This window comes from Podarcis pityusensis (genome assembly GCF_964106645.2).
Source record: "Podarcis pityusensis genome assembly, chromosome: 8".
NCBI classification, from domain to species: Eukaryota; Metazoa; Chordata; class Lepidosauria; order Squamata; family Lacertidae; genus Podarcis; species Podarcis pityusensis.
The window spans coordinates 27,307,624-27,332,273 of NC_138033.1; the positions used below are offsets into that span (position 1 = coordinate 27,307,624).

General features: G+C 41.2%; 1 protein-coding gene across 3 annotated transcripts; it reads right to left on the reverse strand.

Moving 5' to 3' along the window:
* On the reverse strand, positions 1 to 24,088 carry RCAN3 (RCAN family member 3). Of its 3 annotated transcripts, XM_081019571.1 has the most exons (6): positions 23,753 to 24,088; positions 21,036 to 21,201; positions 16,818 to 17,069; positions 7,296 to 7,469; positions 5,039 to 5,210; positions 1 to 4,170 (listed from the first exon to the last, which is right to left on the reverse strand). In XM_081019571.1, exons 3-6 carry the CDS (start codon positions 17,010 to 17,012, stop codon positions 3,962 to 3,964), a joined length of 750 nt encoding a protein of 249 aa, XP_080875697.1. In that variant the 5' UTR covers positions 17,013 to 17,069; positions 21,036 to 21,201; positions 23,753 to 24,088; the 3' UTR covers positions 1 to 3,961. The 3 variants fall into 3 exon arrangements, with proteins under 3 accessions (XP_080875697.1, XP_080875696.1, XP_080875695.1); XM_081019570.1 differs by lacking the exon at positions 21,036 to 21,201 and having other exon boundaries at positions 16,818 to 17,065; XM_081019569.1 differs by lacking the exon at positions 21,036 to 21,201 and having other exon boundaries at positions 23,753 to 24,086.
* Positions 24,089 to 24,650: the final 562 nt, after the last annotated feature.

Below are 24,650 nucleotides of genomic sequence, written 5' to 3' on the forward strand. Positions count from 1 at the left end.
TAAATGGCAAAATGTTTTATTTGTCCTTTTTGAAAAACACTGTTGACCATCATCTATAGCAATACCAGGCTGTAAAACACGTCTCGTGATTTGACACTTCATTATGAAAAGCACAGTATTCTCCAAGTTCTATAGCCCTGGTCCCCAACTATCAGGAAACCACTCCGAGAAAGTACAATTTATGGGCCAAGGCATTTTGCTGCCTGAGGCAAAGGACAGGGTGGAGTTTTCCCCTCCCATCCCATCTGCACAAGACAACTAGGCTGACAGCTGGATCTTATTTCAACACTAGCGACAGAATAATGCCCTCCGCACCTGCGGGCAGCAGGCTAGTTCAGGAGGTGCAGCACAGGACATGTGGCACACAGAAGGGAATGGCAAGGGAGGAGTCAAGAGAAACATGGAGGGTGGCTGCCACCACTGCCTCCAATCATCTGCCAACTGAGGGTTCATTCTGCCTAATGACAGGGACAGCCCTGGAAAGCAGAAGGCGTGGCAGCCTAACACCCCAATCCTCACTCTCTAAAGCAGCCTGCCAGCATACCTCGCCGCTTCAAATATTGGTCTCTTTACACTTCTCTCACCTCTGCACTGGCAATGAGGGAACATTTTTCAGGAAAGCAGATTTGGCCCCAAGGGCAGATCCTCTTTCTGCTGCCTTAGGAAACAGCTCGCCTAGAAAATTGACAGGTACCAGGCAATTTTGTTAAGTATATATTTATAGGTGATCTCGCTATTGTACATAAACCTATAAAAGAATACATCTTGCAGCTTCACTAATGAAGAGATTAGGACTCCTGAAGAGAAGGTGAATGTCAGCTACCGGGAATCTAGTTGAGGTATAGAGGGTTTCAAAGACCCACAAACAAAGCTATACCACCTGGATATCATCATGGTTCACATTCAGGAATTGATTTCCTCACCTCCTAAGTTTATCATGCAAAAACAGACTTAATACTCTGTTCTGAGCACACCGCAGTAAACATGGATCATTTATTGGAAAGAACCAAATTCTACTTTTCTTTAGAACAAATGTTATCAAGATGTTTTTTTTTTAAAAAATGCTAACAGAAGAGAGGAAAACGCCTTACAACATATTTTAGGGAACCAACAACTTCTGTGATAAGTACCTTTGCCTTGGTTCTTAATAAACAGGCAAGAATTAAGATTTATTCTGGTAAAAGAGCAACTGCCTTTATTCTCCACTATATTCAACTTTACATGTGCATAAAGAGTTTGGGGTAGCCCATGAAGAAAGTATAACTGGCCCAAGGCCAGCCAGTAAATTTTAGCGTTGTGCAAGCTTTAAATGGGACTTACTGGTCCACCTCCAACACTGTACCCCTAAAACCTGGTCCCGAGCAAAGACAGTCTTCACTCACTAGTAGGACAAAGTCCTGCTTAAGCTTGAAGTGGTACAGACTTCCTTGAATCACTATAAATAAGGGGTCATTTGGACTGATGTTAGCGGCTAGCCATTATTGGTGGCTTCTTCTTTCTCTGTGGCTTCTGACAGATGTAGAGAACTGAAACCTGTATAATTTTTCTGCCGTGTATTTGGCTCCAAAGAGTCTCAAGCAAAAGCGATTCAAACTGCTTCTGAATGTTTCCATAGCCTGGTGCAGAGACTTGAACACACTCCCCCCCCTACGTATGTCAGATAAAGTGGAGCAGGAAGAAAAGCGGTTTCCGACACTGGGCATAAAGAGAGAGGTCCTTCCTCACTGAGATCCAACACAATTCCCAGCAAATTTGCATGTAGTCCACAAAAGCTTGTGCTGTAATACTCTTGGTTTTAGCAAATTTGGTAGAGCTGATGGTTTTATAGATAAAATAGAATCCAACATATACTTCCCACCCACCCCCTCCATTCTTTCATTTAGTTCAACCATAAAAAGTACCAGCTATGTAGTGTTACGGAAAATATCTGGCATCTGAAGGTGCTACTTTGCTGAAAATTGCTAAGGTGGGAAACACAGTGTTAAGAAAAGGCATAACAAACAAGGCTAGCCTTATTTGTCAAGTCTAGGCAGCTGGGTGGTCAACACTTTTCCTGCAGCACATTCTTCTCCCTCCCTAAGAAGTAGTAGGGATAGAAGATTCAATGCAAAGGGCGAGAGGGAAGGAAGGAAGGAAAGCTCAGGCAATAAGCAAGCAATTCCAGCAGAAGCTCCCCCAAACCTGCTAAATCAATGTTCTCTGCAAAGAGAACCAAAAGGGGTCTGAAGAGGGCTTGGGTGTCAAGAAGTAGGACAGTTGAAGGGTGGGAGGGCTGTAATAGCTCAGCAAAGAAGACTATGTAGCAGAGTGGATAAAAATAAAAAAATCGGATTTTTTTCATTTAAATTGGATTTTTTTTTAGTTAAATCGGATTTTTAAAATAAAATGCTTTTGGAGGAAAAATATTTCTAAAGATAGTTTTCTATTTAAGTTACATTATAGTCTAAAGGCTATTCATCAGGAAAGAAGGATTTGTTTTAAGTTTTTAATGTGTGCTAAAACTCAGTCTGTTGTTGTTTTTTTAAATTGTTTAACCACATCAGTTAACAAACATGGATACATATGCTATAATGTTATTGTTTTAGTAAATAAATTGTTTAAATTGTTATTGAGGAAATGATTATTTTTCTCCTTCCAATAAAGTACAGCAGAAAAGTTGTTCAAATATAAACAATAATTTCATAATTATTTGTCTATGTATTTCTAACAGTATAACCAAATCAGTAATTTTTGATATAACTGTAAAAAGTACTCTGAAAATTTATTATTCCAAAAATGAAACCTTCATCTGGTTGTAAATATTAAGATTATACCAGCAAGAATGAATCTTTCTGTAAAAAAGTGATTTAAATCAAGTCTTACTGACTAGTGATTTAAATCAAGTCTTACTGACTAGTGATTTAAATAGTGATTTAACTTGATTTGATTTAAATCAAATCAAATCCACCCTGCTATGTAGGGGCACAAACCAGTCTGAGCCTTTAGGAGGAAATGGGGAAAAGAAAAAATGGGATATATACTTCCAGACCTGCACAGGGGCACGTCTACACTGTCACTGCTGTAGGGGGTGGCTGTGCACTTTTGCATACCACATCCTGGAGAATCCAGTTGAGGAATCCAGTTGGCTGGACAAGACGTGCAACACTCTGGCGCTAAGCTTTTGAAGAGCCATATGGATGTAGGACCCTTCCTGGCTGTATGAATCCTGCTGCTAGAGATACAAGATAAACACAGAAAATAAATCCTGCACTTGGGACAGTCACAGCTGGAGACAGACACAGGCTAAGAAAAATTAGGAGACACGGGCCAAAGAGGGAGTCAGTTCATAATCTGCAGCTTCCTAGTTTGCATTTCATAGGTGCAACGAGCAGAAAGACAACCTATCACAGTTCCAATGTTGTCTTTTGCCTCACGTCAATTCACAAGAGTACCTTGAAATTCAACACACACAACTATGGCATTTCTAAGGAAAAACAAAAATCACAAAAGCAAACCTGTTTGGAAATTTGGTTCTATCACCCCAAACCAGTTTGAGATTTTTCTACTGATAACAATGTACATTGTACATTACATTTATATTTCATCAATATATTACTTAGAACATCATGTTACTCAGATCATGTTATACATCAGCACACAAAAATATACATGAGACTCACATACAAAACCATGTGGTAACCCATATAGAGATGGCAGCAGCCAAGTTCCTTTCTGCCTTCTGAACACCAAGAAAATGGTAACACACATTCCAAAAATGGCACCTTCCTAGTATTCTAGGACTTGAAACCCAGTGGATTTGCTACATCTTGGGAGTTAACCTTAAAATTAAAGTGCTCTTCAAAACGTTGGCATCTATAGTCTTTCTGATGCGAGACGACTACAAGAGAAGTCTTTTGCCGTTATGCGTCACACAGCAATGCAAACATTTACCACTCACTGCTGTTGTCAGAGAGCCTCAAATTCAGTAGTGCATCCCACCCCCTACCTCTAGCGTACATTCAAGAGTTTTGGTTTCATTTATTAATGTGGGTGGCGGATCCGGGCGCTTCGTCTGCACTATCTTCTGTTTGGGATTTTTAATTTCATCTTCCTCTTCTGTTTCACTTTCGCACACATGGACGACGACACTGGGAGTGGATTCTGTTCCTGCATGAAGCTCATACTTCTCCCCTAGAGGGTAGGACAAATTACAGCATTATTGTATTAGCATGGTGGACAGCACACTATAAAAGGTGCATGTGTGTGTGTATCTATATCTATATACATCTATACAGTGGTACCTTGGGTTAAGTACTTAATTCGTTCCGGAGGTCCGTTCTTAACCTGAAACACCACTTTAGCTAATGGGGCCTCCTGCTGCCGCCGGAGCACAATTTCTGTTCTCATCCTGAAGCAAAGTTCTTAACCTGAAGCACTATTTCTGGGTTAGCGGAGTCTGTAACCTGAAGCGTATGTAACCTGAGGTACCACTGTATATCTAGATATCTGTATCTCCCCTCTTAAATTCTAAACAGTGTATCAAAACTACAGGACAATTTGAGTAGAAATGACCTACTCAACATCACTTGCTCCCAGTCCCTTTTTTGCCTCACAAACAAAGCAACTTCCAACTTGTGGTGCCAACAACCAGCACCACTGGGGAGCAGGAAATCAATCTGCTCAAACTGTGCAGAATCAAATTTTAAACAATCCATTCCAACTTCACATCGTTAAGTTTTGTGGTTATGGAATTCCGTTTACATTCTGTACCAAAATTATTCTTTTTACCTATAGTCCTTTATTGCAGACAGAAAAGTTCACAAAAGTTATTAGACTACAGACGTTTATGGTAGCCCCCTCAACCCTCACGCATATTAGTCATTTGTGGTCCCAAAACAAAGCAAAGCTTTTTTTTAAAAAAAGTTTCCTTTCATAGTCATCTCGGGACCATTTTTATGTGTCACAGGCTACCAGGCAAGTGGAAGTTTACAAGCCTGCTGCTATCATTTTTTTCTAATATAGAAATGGAGAAAGCAAGGCAGAAAAAAAGCATTCCTACCAGGGCCCAATTTTGAAACAGCACAGAGCAAGTCATAGTTTATCATGGGAGTGGCATCTTCACTTGGCTTCCATCCTACTGGTGGAGATGCAGGTGGCGATATCAGGAACTGTTTGACAGGCTGTGGTGGCAAGAGGTAAGATTTGTCTCCCACTTCATTGGGCACCTGAACCTGAGAAAACAAATGCAGTCAAAACAGTAAGAGGAGGACATTATTCTCTTGAAAGATAGTTCTTAACTGTTTTTCTAGCCTAGCCACACAATTCACCTCTTTCACTGACTGGAGAAGGAATCCAGATACTAAACGCACAGTTTCCTTCCCTGTAGCTATTTTAGTTAAACATTGACCATGCCGTCAGTATAGAATACATTGACTAAGCTCTTATGAAATGCCTACACTACAAATGTACTACAGAATGGTTTTCAGGTCTTAGCTCATCCATTCTTCCAGCTGGGGAGGCCACTACCATGCAATTTTACAGCCATGGATCTGCTCAAAGCTATCCACTGAATCACTGGCTAAGCAAGGACTAGATCCCCAGCCTCATGACTAATTAAATGGTCGTACATGTGCTGCAATTAAGTGCAGGGACATATATGGTATGTGACTGCAGTATTTTCTTCTTTACAATAGTGTTTCTAGTGCTTATGGCTGTGAAGTGTATGATTGATTTCTGATGAAATAAAAAAGCCAGTGATGGCCAAACAAGAAGTCCAGTGGTGGTGGGAGGGAAGTCATGCCCTGTTTGGATTCTTACTCCTCTTCTTCACTACTGAAGCTAGAATAAAATGAACACAAATAGTAGACAAAAAATGAATAATTGTATGAGGTAAGAGAAATGCAGGTCTCAGGAACAATACTTTCTAAGAGTAGAGTTTTATATTTTTTAAAAAAAGCATTGAGTGCATAGAGCCCTAACCCTCTATAGTGAAGTACAGCAGCTCATAAAACATCTGCAAGGAACATACTGGCTTGTGTACATTCCTTTCTGAAAGGAAAACATAGCCTTATGGCCACCAACTGTTGTGGTTGGGGTTGCACTAAATAATATATAATGTTTGAGAATTCTTGGAGACTGGGTGAGGTCCCTGCAGACTGGAGGCAGGCAAATGTCTCCTTAGAAGATGATGTGATTATTAAGACCCAGCATAGGTTTTTCAAAAACAAGTCATGCCAGATGAATATCATTTCCTTTTTTTATAGTTACAAGCTTGGTGGGTCAGGGGAATGCTGTGGGTGTAGAGTATCTTGATTTCACTAAGGCTTTTGACAAAGTCCCCCATTATATTCTTGCGAGGAAGCTGGTAAAATATGGGCTGGATGAGGTAACTAATGGTTCCTCTTCATCCAGAAAAAGGTGACAAGTAGGGTGCCACAGGGTTCGGGCCTGGGTCCATTGTTGTTCAATATCTTTATGAATAACTTGGATGTATGGATGGGGGGATGCTCATCAAATTTGAAGGGGGGTAGCTAATGCCACAGAAGACAGCCTCGGGATTCAAGATGGCCTTAACAGATTGGAGAACTGGGCCCAAACTAACAAAATGAATTTCAAGAGGGACAACTGTAAGGTTCCACACTTAGGCAGGAAGAACCAGCTGCACAAATATTAAATGGGGGGGGGGGGACCCCTGGTTTGCCAGTAGTTCATGTGAAAAGGATCCAAGCTTAACATGAGTCAACAGTGTGGTGCAGCAGCAAAAAAGCTAAAGAGGAGATATTATAGCCCTTTTCAAATTTCTAAAGGGCTGGTCACGTGAAAGATGGAGAAAGCTTGTTTTCTCCTGCTCGGGAGCGTAGGACCTAAACCAAAGGATTCAAGTTACAAAAAAGGAGATTCTGACTAAACACCTGACTAAACTTTCTGATGGTAAGTGTTGTTTGACAATGGAATAGACTCCTTTGGAATGTGGTGGACTCTGCTTCACTGGAGATTTCTAAGCAGAGGTTGGATGGTCATCTTGATGGTCATCTATAATGTCTCTTGCTTGTCTGGATGTAGAAATGAGGCTATTCTACAAAAGGTAAAAATTACATTTGTTGCCTGCTCACTTTTGTCTCTGGTCTAGAATAGAACAGGTCAAAAAGACAGGCAGTGTTTGCCATCAGGTGTTTAAATTGCTACTGGAAAAATACATAGAAGGCTTAATAAAGGGGTAAGACAGATAAGGTGCTTCACACCTGGATAATATGGAAGAGAGATATCACCTTGGATAGGAAGACAGGATACAAATCTTGACAAACATGCATGCATACCTGGGCAAAATACAGCTTGAGTTTTTTCCCATTGAAGTCTGTCTCATGAAGTTCTATTCGTGCTCTTGCTGCTGCTTCTGGATTGCTAAAATTTATCCTTACTCTTCTAAAGCTTTTAAATAGCTGGAATGTAACATGATCATCGTAGATTGAGAAGAGAGCTTCAAACCGTTCCTAGGGATTGAAACAGAGCATTTTTGCTGTTAAGGTTCCTCAAAGTTTACTACTGCAGGTTAGCACTACAAAATCAAGTTGGTGATGTTCTTTAGTAGAGTTCTACCTACACCTGTATTGAGCATCAGTAGAAAAACAAAACCGACTGCCTCATATTTATGTAAATAGGAGCTATATTCAACAAAAGAGTGTATATAATGTAATGCTTGCAGGGCCATCTAGTGGCCAATCTCAATGTCTTTCACATACGAGGATATGAAAAGGTGCAAAGTGTTTTACAGTTAACTAGCTTTTTCATACTTCAAAACAAAGTGGGTGGGGGGATTCCACCTTCAGGGTTTTCCTTTTATGGATTTTACATTCACAATGAACTTTTCATCTGTGACTATTTGATAATCTCATTTGTATGCACGGGGATCCTATGAAATAAAGCACTGAAGCCAAGAGATAGTGATTTATGGTAATCAAATCTTTTCTCAGCCAGGGATTTGAATTCTGGTTTGACAGAACCTTAATCTTGTGAAGTGCCCCTGAGGAAGGCTGTCATCAACAGAAATATATTGATCATCTTATTGTTTCACAGCGCCTATTACTACTGATAAAGTTTTATCTTTCAGGGATATTTTGAGGCTTTGCCTCTTCTTTTGCTTCCTGTTGTTGTTTTTGTCTTGTCTATCTCCCCCCTCCTTTAACAGGGATTAGACTAGTGGATCCCAAACTTTCTTCTCCATGCCACACGTTCGGAATGAAAATTTGTTCATGCCACACCATTCCTTTTATTGGTAAGAAATATATTGAAAACAAAAAGAAACAACTCCTAGCAGTGCTTGATTTATAACATAGAACACAACTACTTTATAATATGATCATGGGACATCCAGAAAGTATAAAACAATGCAGATACATAAGATGAATCATTCCCAAGTATAATTATAAACAAGCCTCTTAAATATGTACCTTAAGGATGTATGCAAACTCAATGAGGTGTGTGATCTTACTTTTGCTGGGTAATCATATTTATATTAGGTCTAATTTGCGACAAAATATCATCTCCTCATCAACACAAATAAGCCTTTCTCTCTTCTGATCTTTCGTATTTGTCAGAGTTGAAAATCCCTGTTCACAACAATATGTCATGCGGAATTGTAGAAGAATAGCCAATGCTCTTGAAGAAAGACATGGATACTGTTTCTGGTTGTACATTCCCCAAAAATAATCTTATGATACGATACGATACCATACTGGAATGTTTAAATCCTACTTGGATTGCCCCTGAATCTTCCCACCACACTTGCCATCCTCTCCTGCCACACCAGTGTGGCGCGTCACACCATTTGAGAACCCCTGCCACAGCGATCAGGAGGAACCCCCGCTACCAAAAGTCTGGCCGCCGTCCCATCACCTGGAGCACCCACGGCAGGGAAACTAAGGAGGCGGGACTTTCCAAGGACGCCGGAGTGCAGCAATTCGTTGCTGCTGGTGGTCAATGGAGTGGGGGGATGATCCTGGATGTTGGGACTCCCATTGCCACTAGCGTCGCTCCTCTGGTACTTAGAAATGGCCGTTAAAAAAGGCCTTGAGGATCGCATGTGGCCTGCATGTTGGACCACTCCTGCTGTAGATCAAAAGGCTAAAATGAGTTTTTTTCAAATGGGTGGAGAATTTAAGTAGAAGAAGAAGAAGAGTTTGGATTTGATATCCCGCCTTTCACTCCCTTTAAGGAGTCTCAAAGCGGCTAACATTCTCCTTTCCCTTCCTCCCCCACAACAAACACTCTGTGAGGTGAGTGGGGCTGAGAGATTTCAAAGAAGTGTGACTAGCCCAAGGTCACCCAGCAGCTGCATGTGGAGGAGCGGAGACGTGAACCCGGTTCCCCAGATTACGAGACTACCGCTCTTAACCAATACACCACACAGGCACTCAGGTCTTTCTCGAGAATAACTTTTTAGTAAATAATGTGATTGAAAGCTAATAATATGTGTTGTGTCCACGCTACTTACATGGGAAGGCAACTGATAGTTTTTAAAATGCTGTAGAAGAACTGGTATTTTAAAAATCAAGCATATTCATAGGACTCAGTAAGCCACCATCCCTCTGAATGAGTTCAGTCTCATTGATGACCTTGTATTTCTGCTGACTGATGACTCACCAGGCAGCCACAGTAGTTTCATCTGACTCATTTTTTACTAGAAGTTTAGAACATGAGGCAGCTAGAAAAGCTGCAGGGATCTAGCAATAACAATTCATACATCCAATAGTGTCAACAGATATAGATATTTACAAAACATTGCTAACAGGCAGGCAATTTGTACATGTATTCCTATCATTATTCATTCAACTTCTTGCCCACACTTCACTACAAGGTACAGCAATTTAAAAATACACTACTAAAACCAGTTTAAAAGAAACAGAATAATAGGATGGGTCCTAAAAACATTTGTCACATGCCAAAGGCCAGGGTAGATGCGTGTAAGTTCAGCACATGAGGGAAATTGCATAAGGTACCAGATGCACCTCTGTGGTGAGGGAATTCCACAACTTAGCAGCTGCCACAGAAAATGCCGTCTCCTGGGCTGCCAGTCCCCAAATTGTGAGGGCAGTGAAACAAGAAAGCCCCCTTTATATGTAGATGTTTTAATATGGTTAGTGATGTAATAGAACGGTCCTACCACTTACTGGCATCATACACACAGGTCATATGTTATGCTAGTGATACTCGAATACCCTCCTGACCCTGTGGGACACCCATGATCAGAAAAATGGTGTGGAGGGTAAAGAGTTAATCCAGGGGTGGGAAACCAGTGGCCCTCCATAAATAACTGGACTACACCTCCCATTATTGCTGACCTTTGGTCATGCCGGCTGATGTGAGTTGGAGTCCAACATGTGGAGGGCCACAGGTTCCCATTCCTGGGTTTAAAAACTTCCCTGCCTGCATTTCACTTAAAATTGAATGTCAGGCTAATGAATCAGAGAAGGCAACAGAGTTGAAGCTATGCATTTCCACATGGAAATTGCTGGGGATGGAATTGCTGGTGGATCCAAATGAATGAAATGTAGAGACCAGGCATCCCACACGCATTGAGCAAGTATACAGACCTTGCACCAGACAAGCATGATACACATTCACTAGGAGATGAAATATTCTTTTATCAAGGATTTGGTAACATTGCTCCATAGAAGAAGCCAGCATTAGATAGGAAACACAAGTAGTATATCATCACACCATTAGTCCATCTTGCTCAACACTAACTGCACCAGGGTTTTCAGCTTGAGGGCCACATGCTAGCTGGGGGTGGGGGTGGGGGGAAGGGAGACAAAAGTTGGGCAGAGCAACAGATGTGATTCACTTTTGTAAAGCAGGCTACATTCCAGACACAGGGAAGTCTGAGGTTTCTATCTGCTGTTCCTCCATCTCTCCATCCAAACAAGAATAAGTAATTATCACAGTTCAATAACACATTCCAACCAGGCAAAAAACAAAACAAAACTTGAGAAGGATTTGGAGCAGGGTCAGTGAGGGTCACAGGCCTGAGGTTTCCAATGCCTGGTCTACACTAACAGGCTGCAGCTCTTCCAAATTTTAGTGAGAAGACAGGCTGTACAGTGGTACCTTGGATTAAGAACTTAATTTGTTCCGGAGGTCCGTTCTTAACCTGAAACTGTTCTTAACCTGAAGCACCACTTTAGCTAATGGGGCCTCCCGCTGCCGCCACACATCTGTATCACAATTTCTGTTCTCATCCTGAAGCAAAGTTCTTAACCCAAGGTACTATTTCTGGGTGAGCGGAGTCTGTAACCTAAAGCGCCTGTAACTTGAAGCATCTGTAACCTGAGGTACCACTGTAGTCAAGAATTCTGCTTAAAACAGAGCAGCATGCAATAGCAGTATTGTTGTTGTTGTTGTTAAGTCGTGTCCGACTCTTCATGACCCATGGACCAGAGCACGCCAGGCACTCCTGTCTTCCACTGCCTCCCGCGGTTTGGTCAAACTCATGTTGGTAGCTTCAAGAACATTGTCCAACCATCTCATCCTCTGTTGTCCCCTTCTCCTTGTGCCCTCAATCTTTCCCAGCATCAGGGTCTTTTCCATGGAGTCTTCTCTTCTCATGAGGTGGCCAAAGTATTGGAGCCTCAGCTTCAGGATCTGTCCTTCCAGTGAGCACTCAATAGCAGTACACAAAACTCTTTAAACCAGAATGGTTACACTATGGCTCTCCAGCTGTTGTTGGACCAATTCTTATCAGCCCCAGCCAATAGTAAGGGACCGGTTTTATGTCCAGCAAATCTGGAGGATCACAGGTTAGCCACCCCTGCTTTAAGCCAATAAAACTGACCTCTGCAAGGATGTTTAATTTTATAATAAATTTAATTCAAGAAACTGTTAGAAGAACCAGCTAAACAAGGTAATAAAAACCTCATCAGAATGCAAAAAAAATCCCATCCAGCAACATACTATCTTCAACATACCACACTAGAAATAAGCACCTTTTAAAAAGATACTGAACTATTTCACTTCCACTGGGTGCAAACTTTGAAAAAGAAAGGTCTACTAAGAAAACAAATCACCCCCTCATGAGAGCAGGCATCTTTTAGTTAGTTGCATTTACCATCACCCACCCAAGCAGCAATAGGAATGTTATTAGATCAGCTATTACATAATTCTCTCTTCTATCCAAGAGCTGTTAAGTAAGCTGCTTTAAAAATTATATGCATACCTAATATGACAACATGTTGCCAGCTCCTTTTCCTGGGGATGGAAAGATGCTTTAGTTTTCCCCTGGGATATTTTGGGCCCCAGGAATCTAAACACACACCTATTGAATATGCCCTTGCTGGAACCACTGAGGTAAAGAAATTCTCATTTATGGATGCCTAGGGCTACTTGCTGCCAAAAATAAATATCTTATTTCACTATTTAACCCCCTTTAAGCCATAGAACTCTGGCACAGAAGGGCCCCCCAAGGTCAGGGTTTGGGGGCTGTGAATTGTAAATTGAGAGAAGTGCTTGCAATAAAATAAAAGTATGCAGCGTAACACACAGCACTACATCATCTCCGGTCACATTTGCCCAAGATGACCTTGTGCAAAGGAGGCACAATTTTGTTAAGTCACCATGTTTTTCAGAACATTGGGAAATGAACATGCAGAGGCAGCCAAATGAATAGATCAGGCTTATGGGATAACATATCAGGCAGTTACTGAGATGAGATAATAAGGATTATAGGAAACAAGACCAAAATAATCATACCGGGTTATTTTTGCAGTGAAGCATTCCCGGGATGGGTCCCTGCCTCCTATGCTTTATGCAGTGAGCCAGAAACAACAACTGCACAGAGCTTGGCTACATAGCAGATGAGCTCTACGCAGAATGCAAGGCAGGAAGAGATAAGTATTTCCATGATGGGGTCAGACCTGTAAGTATCCATGATTTTCTAGTAAACTAGAAATCTCAGATAATGACCAGCTTTTAAAAACTGATAAAATGCAACAGTTGGATTGACAAGACCTATCCACCCACAGGTTGGAACTTCTGTAACCTGCTTAAACATATATTTCCCTCAAATTTAAAAATCAAAGGATGTTCAAAATAAGCAGGTCAAACATAAGAAAAAATAGTTTCAGAAGGTGGTGTGGGTTTAGCTACACAACACATCCAATAGTTGCACAGCACATTTTCAGCAACAATGGTTCAATAAATACATGTATTTTCAGCTTTTTATTCTGCTCAATCCCAGATGCTCCGTGTGGATTACAACACTGTATATACAACAAAGAAAAGTAGACAAGTGTTAATCTCTGCACATGACCTACTCTCAATTCCCCTTTCCTTGCGTGCATTTTTTTTTAAGTTTTTTAGTTTGATGATAGGACCAGTTTCTCTTTTTCTCCTTCTTCAAACAGTAGCTAATAACATGGTTGGGGTGTGGCACTCACCTGATCTCCTGGCAGCTGAGTTGCCACTGCTTTCTGGGAAGGTGAATGGCAAGGCAGAAGGAAAGAGGTCATGGTTCAAATGTACTGGCAGGAACACTGGTGCATTTGCCCCACACCAACCTCCCCACTGCACTGCAGGAGGCAGCAATGACTCAGCCATCAGGCGAGGCAACTCCCACCACCCCACCATGCTACTGAAAAACACACAGATACTCCCACCCAGGCTTGTTCCCATGGCCCTATGGTTTGAGAGTCCTCTCCCTTTTTATAAACTGCTGTTTGTTTTCCAACCAAGCAATTTTATGAAATTAATAAACTCTAACCCTAAAACATCTGACCCTGAAATTATAAGCATTCAAACCCCATCCCACTGCAGTTTCGAATGTCACCTTTTTGATGCTTATCTCTCACTCTAGAGAGCTCTTCTTCATTTAGATAGGATGCATAGTATATCTTCCCTACTGGATTCCTTTCCTAATCTTTTAATGCCTCCAAGAGCTTCAAACAAAGCAAAAATACCTCCCATTCTAGACTACACTATTTCTTCTCCTCCTCAGCAGATTATATTTCCTTTCTAACATGGGGGGGTGTGTGTGTGTGTGTGTCAGCACTCACCAAAACTACTCCTTTTGTATTCTTTAATACTACCATATTTAATTTGGTATCTGAAACTGTCAGGTTTAAGTTTCTCATAGTGTAATCTTATGCATGTCCACCCATAAGTATGTCCCAGGTAAGTGTGAATAATACAAGACTGCAATATAAGACTGTGCATAAGACTGAATGGTGTTATGGAAACATCTCCATAAACAGATGTGAATATTAGTAGCTAACATTATTTCAGCAAAACTGAATGCTGATCAGATGTTAAAACTAACACCTGATATATCAGAAATTAAGAAAAACTGGTGCTTATTCAACATTAAAGGTCATGTTAGCTCCTCTGTTAACTGCAAAAAAGAAATCTAAAACACAAGACTGGAAACTGTAATTCAGAACAATATAATTCAGCCTGATTTGTATATGAACCATATTATGAACAGTTTTAGTCAGTGAAATTGTAGACTTGCCATTCTGCTTAAAAGCTTTTTTTGGGCATCACAAATATCAGCCAGCTGCAGAAGCTACATTTCAGTTCCAAGAAACTATGGTTTTTCAGAGCAGGAACAAACAACAAGCTCCCTTCTCCCTTCTTGTGTGCCCAGCTGCAGATACTTTCTGATTATTTAATCAGTTTCCCCAGTTAAATCATGATGTCCCAACAGAGAAACTGTGGTTTAAACACTCCTTACAAACATGAGGACAGAAGGAAAAGATTTTTTTGGGGGGGGGGAGTGGGACCACATGTTCATTACTTTTGCAAAAAAAGGATGGTTTGTTGGAATGGAAATAGTGTGTCTGAACCCAGCTAACACCCACCAGCTGATGGAATTCTGGTCAACCTAAATTACAGCCCGTGGGGAAAAAGAGGTAGGGAATAGGAAGCAGGGTGCCTGGGCTTTTAAAACTTTGATTCCAGAGTCTAGACGTTTACAAATACTTACCCAACAACTGTTACACTCAATTTTATTGTATGTTTGCAATTTTAAGATATTCTGTTTGAAATAGATGAAAGATTAACCCAACTCTAGGGAACAGTATTAAGGCTATTTAAATTGTGACGAATCACATTTTAAACAGACTAGAAAAAAGAAGACACTAAAAGGCAAGTCTTTATTCCCTTTTTAAAAATCCACATGAGAGATCTGTAGCACACAAAGCTTATCTAAAATCCAGTATTTCACACAACACTTGATACCAGCAGAAAAACCCCCATGTTTTGTCAGCAACACATATTATAAAAATGTAAATCTATATTAATCCAGGAACACATTCAGCCTTGCACAGAGCTGTCATGGAAACATGCCTGCTTACGCATGATCTACCTTACTCTAGGACTGCCATGACAATGAAAAGTAATAATAGTGTTTTACTCCCTCTACATGAATAAATATATGTTTGTTTTAAAGAAAGATGACAGAGAGGGAGAAGAATTTAAAAAGCAGTTCAATATTTAAATGATTTTGAGAACTTCAGGATCAGATCTCAGTAACAGCATTCACACTCTTGGAAGAGGTCTATTTGCTTATCCAAAACCTGTTTCTTCAAAGCATTCTATTCTGCCAAAATTATAGGAAGTTAAAGTGACCCAGAGAGAGCCATTCTAAAATGCTATAGAAGCTAATCTAAGTTCCAAGGCGTATTCTAAAGCCTGGTGTGTGACTAATTCAGCAGCTTTGATATTTTCATTATCTGCCTTGGTTTTCTTCAAAAAGAAATGTGCAGCCTTGCTATAGGCAACCAGGTACTTCATGCAGGTGAGTGAGCTGGCTAAGGGTGTGTGTATGGAGAGCTCCATCCCCCCTTTGTGCCCAGCACGGTAATGAAATAGGCTCTGCCAGCCCTCAGCAAGCTATTAAAATTCTGTGGGGATATTTATGAGGTTTGAAATGTTGGATACCTCATAAAAATTGTTTGCAGAACAAACTGGCCTTCCCGTGTTTAAGGTTGCAATCCTATGAATGTTTACACTGGTCCAAATCTCAACAACTGCAGCAAGGATTGCATAGGATTGCAATGCATAAACCATACAACTGCTGCTCATTACTGTAAGCAATGCCAACTCTGTTTCTTGATTTACATAGCAATCACAATCTTTGCTTTCTAAACAAGTAGTTAATGCAAAAGTATGAGCAAGTTAGATGAAATTTTTGAGGTAATCTAAAAAGCACATGGAGTTTCTGCAAGAGTGGGTTTGTTTACAAGTATCCATACCTGGCACATGTTGTCCTCTCCATTGAAATGAAGAGGGAAATTCTACCTGTGCATTCATACAAGATGCGCTTAATATAAGAAGGAGCTTCTCTGTTTAAGCTGGGAAATGTTTATCATATCTTAGGGAGGAGCAAAGGGACTGTATGTATGCCCATAAAACAAGATATGACAGGCCAAACCACTCTTATGCACATGGCTGATTTAATAAGTAGTACTCAAAACACCATGCATTTGGGGATCTACTTCTTATTTTTTTCCATATTATTTTTTGGGTGGTAGTGTTACTGTTGCAACTCAATAGTGGGTGCCAATGCAGACCCACCAGTTGAACAACCAAGCTGTAGAAGATTCTTCCAGACCACTGTCTGGAACTAAAAAAAAGCTCAGTACAATACCGAACATTTCCCATTCACTTCCCTTTCTGCATAATCTATTCTTATCTGGCCCCTCATAAAAAACAAAGCAATATCATATGTGTATTTGGGTCATGTGAACTTAAAGCTGCCTGTATCAGATAAATTACCAGTGTAAGATATAAAGGCACACTTTTTTTACAGGCATTTTAATAGATCAACACTAGTTTGGTCCATGTCTTACCTTTTGCTCTTGAACTTCAAACACTGCTTCATGAACACTACAGGCGAAGAGTGAGGTAGGCAGGTCACTTAAATCCATCATCTCTTCCAAGTCTTCTTCATTTTCTCCAAAAATCATTTCTTCCTCTTCTTCTAGGTCACTGCTGTAAAGATCTGACTGACTGTCACTCCACGCCTTCATTGTATCTCTAATCATTGTCCACTCAAAGCAACCTTCCTTAATTTGTATTCCAGACTTGAAGCAGGAGTCTGCCTAAAGAGAAAACAAGAGAATTGTACGGTACTGTTTTACTTTAAGTTTTAATGTTTAGTTATCATGTGCAGGAAAAAGATCTGTGGGAAGGTAGTTTTTTAAAAAAAAACACCCTGAGACCATTCATTCAAGTGTGAGAACTTGTCATTTATTTGAGATTTCTGAATTGCAGGGGGTTGGACTAGGATGACCCTTAGGATCCATTTCCAACTCTACAATTGTGTTTCTATCTATTCAGATGACTGATAAAATATAGTTTTGTATGAAGCTTTATCACTATAGTGGCCAAAATAGCACTCACAAGCAGCTGAATGACATTTATTTGTTCTGTCTCTAAAAGGACATCAAGGAGGAGCAATGACAAGTTTTTCCAGTAAGCAAGTTCCACAGAAACAGAGCTACCACTGTGAACACCCTGTACCTTGGTCCCTCCAAAGTTTGCAGCCAGAGCTGAGCCTCATATATCTTGATCACATATAATAGTCCATGAAGAAACCTAGGATGCTAAACAAGATCACTTATTTGTATGCTGAGGCTGCAATCTGATTTGGAAATAAGTGCTACTGAACAAAGAAGTTTTTACTTCTTACAAACAATCAGAGGAGAGAACTGGAGAGGGTGGAAGTTGCTTAGTTGCTTTGTTAATGAGGCACATGGCATATCTCATTTGGAACAGTGAAATCAGTAAGCCTGCAGGAAAGGCTGGCAGGGCACTGATGTGTAGGGGCAAATCTGGTCCTAGAGTCTTGGCTAGCAAGGCTCAGGCCAGGCCAAAATTGCGGACCCCTCTGAACATTACAAACTGTAAAAAACTTTACAGAAGTACTTACTATTGGTGTGTTTAACAATGAAAGTTATTCGAAATGTGTTGTTTGGTACTATCAGTTTAATAAATGGTGTTTGTAGAAGCCGTGCGAATAGCTTTCAATAATATTCTGCTGGTTTCAATTTCCAAGGAAACAATGTTTAGGAAAATAAATAAATATTTATAAATATATTGATTTAATCAATATTTCTCCCAGTGTGCATTAACAGTCAACAATGTACATTTTAAAGTATTGCCCAAATTATATCAGCCAGCTGGATATTCTCTAGAATTACAAAATGAAGATATATGCCTCATAAAACATACATATACAAATCAATAATTCAGTGGAGTTCCACACTTAAGCTTGAAAACACTTAAAAAGTAGGGACTTCTCTGCTCCCCAGTCCTTGTCACATTCTCAAGGTGTCTTACCACAATATCATCAGTACTCCAATAACTGGTCCTGAAGCAAAAAGAACACAGGGCATGGCAAAGAAAAGAAAATATATTTCAAACTCCTGTGGCCTTCCCTGGATCACAACAGTAAGTTAGCTACATTGTAGTTGGGGCACGTCTACACGATATATATCAGACTGAAATGAGAACAAGGCATGGCATGCAATTTTATCCCTCACTCAGCCCTGTTGCGACGCATGGCTTCCAGCAGGGATTGTGGGGGTTTGGTTTGTGCACGGGGGAAAGAACTATATGAAGTAGTTCACCCACAGGGCAGGAATACATATATTAGGGAAAAAGAAAAAGGTAAATCAAAATGACTATATATCTAGGAAATCAGCAGCTTTTGGTATAGCAGCAATAAGCCCAAAATGTGCCAGATATCAAAGATAGAGCGGGGGGGAGGGGTGTAGGAGGAGAACAGTATCAGAAATATTCAGTTATATACATAAAAGTACAGTGGTGCCTTGGTTTAAGAATAGTCCTGTTTATGAACGATTTGGTTTAGGAACTCCGCAAAACCGGAAGTAGTGTTCTGGTTTGTGAACTTTATCTCAATCTACAGACGGAAACCAAATGGTGGAAGGGCACCAGCAGCAGGAGGCCTCATTAGGGAAAGTGCGCCTTGGTTTAAGAACGGTTTTGGTTTAAGAATGGACTTCAGGAACGGATTAAGTTCCTAAACCGAAGTACCACTGTATATTATAATGGTTGGAAATGGCCTTAGGTTAAAAATATTAGATGGCCATTACTTTAGTCAGTCAATAAAAGTTTCAGGAATGATACAGGACACCACGTTGTTTGTAAGAGAGAACAGAAATAAGTAGCAGTATTATCATTCCGTAGACAGGTGACTTCACAAGTCAAGTCCCAAACATTTCAGTTTGGAAGATGTGTAGGAAAGCAGAGCAATGAGGAACTTTCTTTAAACCATTATATTTAAACCAATTATATACCATTTAACTACAGTAGGTTTTTTTTTAAAAATCTTGGCGTTCTTTCTGGTTAGAGGCTAACTTTGCATGAACATTTAGTGCTCAAGAAGCAGGACTCCGCAGCCAAAATATTTACTGCATATTTGTTTTTTTATGTTAAGCACATAATGTTTGGGTGGGGGTGGTCCAACTGTTAACTGAGAAATTTAGTACAGAATTCTAGAAACCCGATTCAGCATTGCATCTTCTTTAAACTGAGAGGGGAGGGGCACTGATGAAGAAGGGAACACAAACTGAAATAATTTGCTTAAAGGATCAGGCTACGATTAAAGAGCAGCATTTTCTGCTTTCTGTAAACACTCTGTCTTTACAAGGAGGATTGCAAAGTGACATTTTTAGTAAAAAGACCTTCAACAGAAAGAAATGCTGATCTACGAAGAAATCTACAATGCAGCAAAATACATTGCATGATCCGATGAAAAGGAGGTTACAGCTACAGTACAGAACAGAACACTAGCTTCAAGCTTTATGGGCTGCTGAACTGAGATGACATAAGTAACCTTAAATGACCTCTGTTTCAGTTTTTCCATTTACAAACAGATAACAATAGACTGACAATTGCAAGGTTCTTAAAGAGAACCACAACCCATGACTGGGTACAAATTGGCTCATGAACTTTTTGTTCTTATAATATAACAAAATGACTAATAGATTGAATCAAGAGGTTGGAATTTTATGCATTCAAAGATTGCCTGTAATCTTTTTGCAATGAAGAACTAAAAACTGATGGAACTGCTTTGAGCTGAGGACTGGTTGTGAAAACTGTGTGAAACTGCATCAACAGAAAAAGTAGTAATATACACATAGGAGTTTTGAAATGAAATGGTTCATTGTACTTTTAAGTTTTAAAAATCAAAACCATGTATGAAATACAAAAGTTTTGCTTAATGACCTGATTTACTATTTCTCAGTAGAGAGATTTTAAAAGTAAAAAGGCACACAGAACCTGTGTGTGTGTATTCAAGCACTGAAAGCAAACATATAGCATTGCTGCGGTATTTAATATCCCTTATTATTTAGCAGCCTACGACTATCATTATAACATGATTTGTGGCCATTTTCTTACTCATCTTTACCAAGAGTGGGTTGAGTTATACCTGCCTGTGTGTGTGTTTTACATTTTATTCTGGTTTTTATACTTGGTTTTAATGATTGTATCAGTTTGCAAGTTGCTTTGGGACACTTCTTGGGAAAAACAACAAAAAATAATATCAACAACAAAGAAAGAGGGACTTTAAGGAGCTGTTCTTAGGCTTATATGGAAAGATATTCATTCTATTATTTATTTTAAAATTTCACAGAAAAACAATTTAAATCTTTGACTGAGAAAACAGTGCACATGTCCACATTTAAATTTAAGCTAAAACGGTCTTCTAGAAAAGGCAAAACATTTTTACCCAAATAACGCATGAGCAAGTGAGTTTTCATAATCTATGATGTAAAGTGGTAAAATTATACTTATTTCCTTCTGTAACACTACAGTGTACCATTTCTCTGAAGAATGTATGTTTTACATAAGGAAATTTGTAAAACTGAATCTGTTGTTCTACAGAAGATGCTGACAGGAAAAAACAGAAAAAGTATTTTTAGGGTAAGAAAATAAATTGTCAAACATTTTTACTGAGCATCTTTTATTTGCATTGCTAGAATTAAAGCAAAAAGAGGATTTTATAAAAAGTAATGGTGGGGATGAAGGCAAACACTTACTAACTGAAGCGGTTTGAAACTTAGGCTGCAATCCTAAACACATAGGAACAATCCCCTCTGAACACAGTAGGGCATATTTCCAAATCACATTGCAGAGAATTCTGCTTTTAATCTACCACCGCTTAAAACTCTGATGTTCAAGACTTGGGAAGGTGAAATCTGTAAACTGATGAAGCAGAAAAATAGAAAAATATTTCCAAAGTTAATTCCTATGCTACAAAATGCAAGCTTACCCAAACTGCAAAGAACAGATACGTTGGTATATGAATGCAAGTAGCTTGATGTTAAAGATTATTTTCCATTTCCACTTTAAGGCAAACATTTACCTTTTGGATCCACATGGAGGACACAGAGAATGAACTCACGGGTTCCTTTAACCTGTGTGTCTGTGCCTATGACATACTTCGTTGTGCTGACAAACCCATCCACACCAATCAATGAGGAAATTATACATTCTAATTGAAACAAGTCAAGAACTCCACCTCTTCCCTAATGGAAACATTATCCTCCCCACCCCATCCATTACCACCACCACCTCTTCCTCCTCCTCTTTGGATGAGGAGAGTGAATTATCATTCTATCAGAAGTAATGGGGAACCTTGGTTTCTCAGTCTATGAATAAGCAGCAGTGAGAATGCCAGAAAGAAATTAGAAATATCTGCTGCCAGTTTAAAACTGTAGTTTGCTTTAACTATGGTTTCAGAACAAGCAACAATCTGGAACCACAATATGATCCTGGCTTGATGTCACTAAACAAGCCACAACTCTGAGGGCTCATCCACACCTACTGTCTGCCCTGTCCTTTACTGGTCTGTGTCTGAGTGTGGTGGTTTGGGTTTTTTGTTTTGTTTTTTATTTTGCCCCATCACTTTCCCCAGGAAAACCCGCTCTTTAATGCTGAATTGGAACAAACAGCAATTAGGGTTTTCTACAGATTACAGAGAACATTAAAGAGCAGGTTTTTGCAGGGGAAGTGGTGGGGCAAAAAAAATGTGCTCAGACACAGACTGGAAAAACGTGGACCTGTGCCTAGAAAGTATGGAGGAAAATTAGTGTGGATGAGCCCTGAGATTGGACATCACAGGGCATCAGAGCGAGTTTAAAACTGGCCACAGATGCTTCTAATCCCCTCTTCTAGCACACAAACAGGAGAGGGGAGTGGGTAAACCCAATACTTGCCATGGCTCATTCATGTGATGGAGAAACCAGTTTCCCATCACACCGGAGGCACACATAGTGCCTTTATGGAACAGGGGAGAAAGTACAAGAAATAAGGGCTAAGCCAACAAGAAACATAGATAAGAGTGACCAGTGGTAAATGAAGTATCAATATGGCAGGTCTAAATGGTATAAAGAGCACAATAAAAAAAATGAAAAGGAAGGTGGACAACTGGAAGAAAGGAATGACTGGCTTAGCAATGGAGAAGGGCAGAAAGAAGCAATAAAGAGCAGCAATGATGCACATGTAACAGAAAGGGGATAGAAAGGTTGGTGAGAAGAGATGGGGGGACAGGAATAATAGATGTGTGCAAACAGGCAAGGCAACAAGTTGCTTTAGAAGCAGGGGAAATAATCAGGATAAGAAATGCCTGGCAGAAGTAAGGCCAGAAAACGCACATTAAAAAGGAGCAAGGCCAACGCAGAGGAGAAAAATGAGGAAGAAAAATAATTGGTTCTGGAGCTGGCGAAGGGGAGCATTGGTAACATATTTGTAGGAGGCAGTAAGGGGGAGCGGACAGAGGCAGATGCTGTTGAGAGGCAACAGTAGGGAATTGGTGAAGGCATCACCCCCTTGCAGACAGCAAAAGGAAAAAAGGGGTGGTGACAGTAGATTCTTGAGTTGGGGGGTGGCAGAAGGGCACAGCTGCCCACATAGGTGGGGGGTGGGGGCAGTCAGGGGCAGGCCAACATCTCCTCTGGAATGGAATAGTAGAGGATTCAAGGGGTTTGATATGAAGGGGGCAGAAAAGGGAGCCACCGGCACTGGGAAGAGGTACTAAGAATTGACAAAAAGAAGGGCTTAGGACACAATGCCCTTCCGAGGTTGAACAGGAAGCAGAGAAGGAGGACAGACACAACAGTCTCTTGAGCAGGTGATGGTAATAAGAAGACTCCCTTGCTAAGATGGACCACATCAGATGTCCACCTATTCCAGCTTCCTATTTCCATCAGTGACCAAGAGAGGTGCCTTCGGGAAAACCCACAAGCAGAGCATGAAAGCAGGAGATAGCAGCCTCCTCCTCCTCCTCCTCCCTGTCGTCTGCCCCCACCATGTAGTAGTGAAAGATACACTGCCTCTGTCCATGGAGGTTCCAACTGCGTGACGGTGCGCGCATTAAATTAAAAAATAAAAGAGGAAGAAGAAGAAACGATGTTGATAACGAACCGCTCACAGAGGTCGATAAGGATCGGTCGAGGTGGGGGGGGGAGGAAGAGGGTCCACAGAAATGGGGCACGGGGGGGGGGCTAGCTTGCAATAATTGGGGGAGGCATTCATGGGCAATAGAGGGTAAGAAAGGAGCGCAGGAGACCGGGGTTAGATGCAGAGGAAGCAGGCGAGAGGAGGGCGGCAACGACTCCCCTCAGACCAAGTGTGGCGAGGGCAGCGAAGGACAAGGAAGCCACACCCGGCATGGGGGGCGGGGAGCTTATGGCAAGGGGGAAAGGGCAAAAGCGAGGGCAGAATGGGCTCCCGGGTTCCCTCCGTCCGCACTCACCGTCTCCTCCACGTCGGGATCAGAGCCGCGGCCACCGGCGCCTCCCTGCTCCTCTCAGGCGCCCCTCCGCCCCGCCCCGCCCCGCCAAGAGGAAGGCGAGCTCAGGGCCAGCCAGGCACGACCAGCCTGCGGATCGGCAGCGCCTCGGAAAGAGCCCAGAGAGCCCCTCCCTCTTCGATGCTGCTGCTGCTGCGCTTCCTCCGACAGAGAGCGCGCCGCCGCGCCCGTGCGCAGCTCTCGAGGACGCGCTTACCAGTTTTCTTCTCGGGCATGCGCGTCTCTCTCTCCCACTTTACTTGAGTGAGTGACCCGGATAGAGGAGAAGTTGAGGGCAGCGGGGTGGGAAGGAACGGGTGGGAGACGCGCGTTCATCCCCTCTCCCAGTCCTCTCTGTGGTTGGTAGCCTAGGTCACGGGGTGGAGCAGAAAAGGCGGGATTTTATTTCCCCTTCAGCAACTCTTTCTTCCCCTCAGTGAGGGAGGTGGAGTGGAGGAGGGTATACCTCAGTGGGGTTCAACTGGTCCAGAGTAGAGACCTGCCTCCCGACTCCCAATGCACAACATGAGACCCATTTTCACACGTTCATTTTTCACTTATACTTAATGGCGCTAATAAGGCGCATTATCTCGAAATGGCAATTCACAGAAGGACATACATGGTGTTATCTTAGCATCTTCACCTAATGAAAACTAGCAAGGAACTGCCCCCCGCCCCGCAACCCTCTTTTCTGGTTGCATGGAGTGGAATAAGGATGATGCAGTATCCCTGCTCCTAGCTGCAGCCTAACTTCTGCCAAAAAACAAAACAGTAACCCCACCGCCACAACACATCTAAAAGGGTATTGCATGTTAATCAGCCCAAGGCCTGGTTGAAGAGGGTAGTTTTCTGCCAAGAGAAA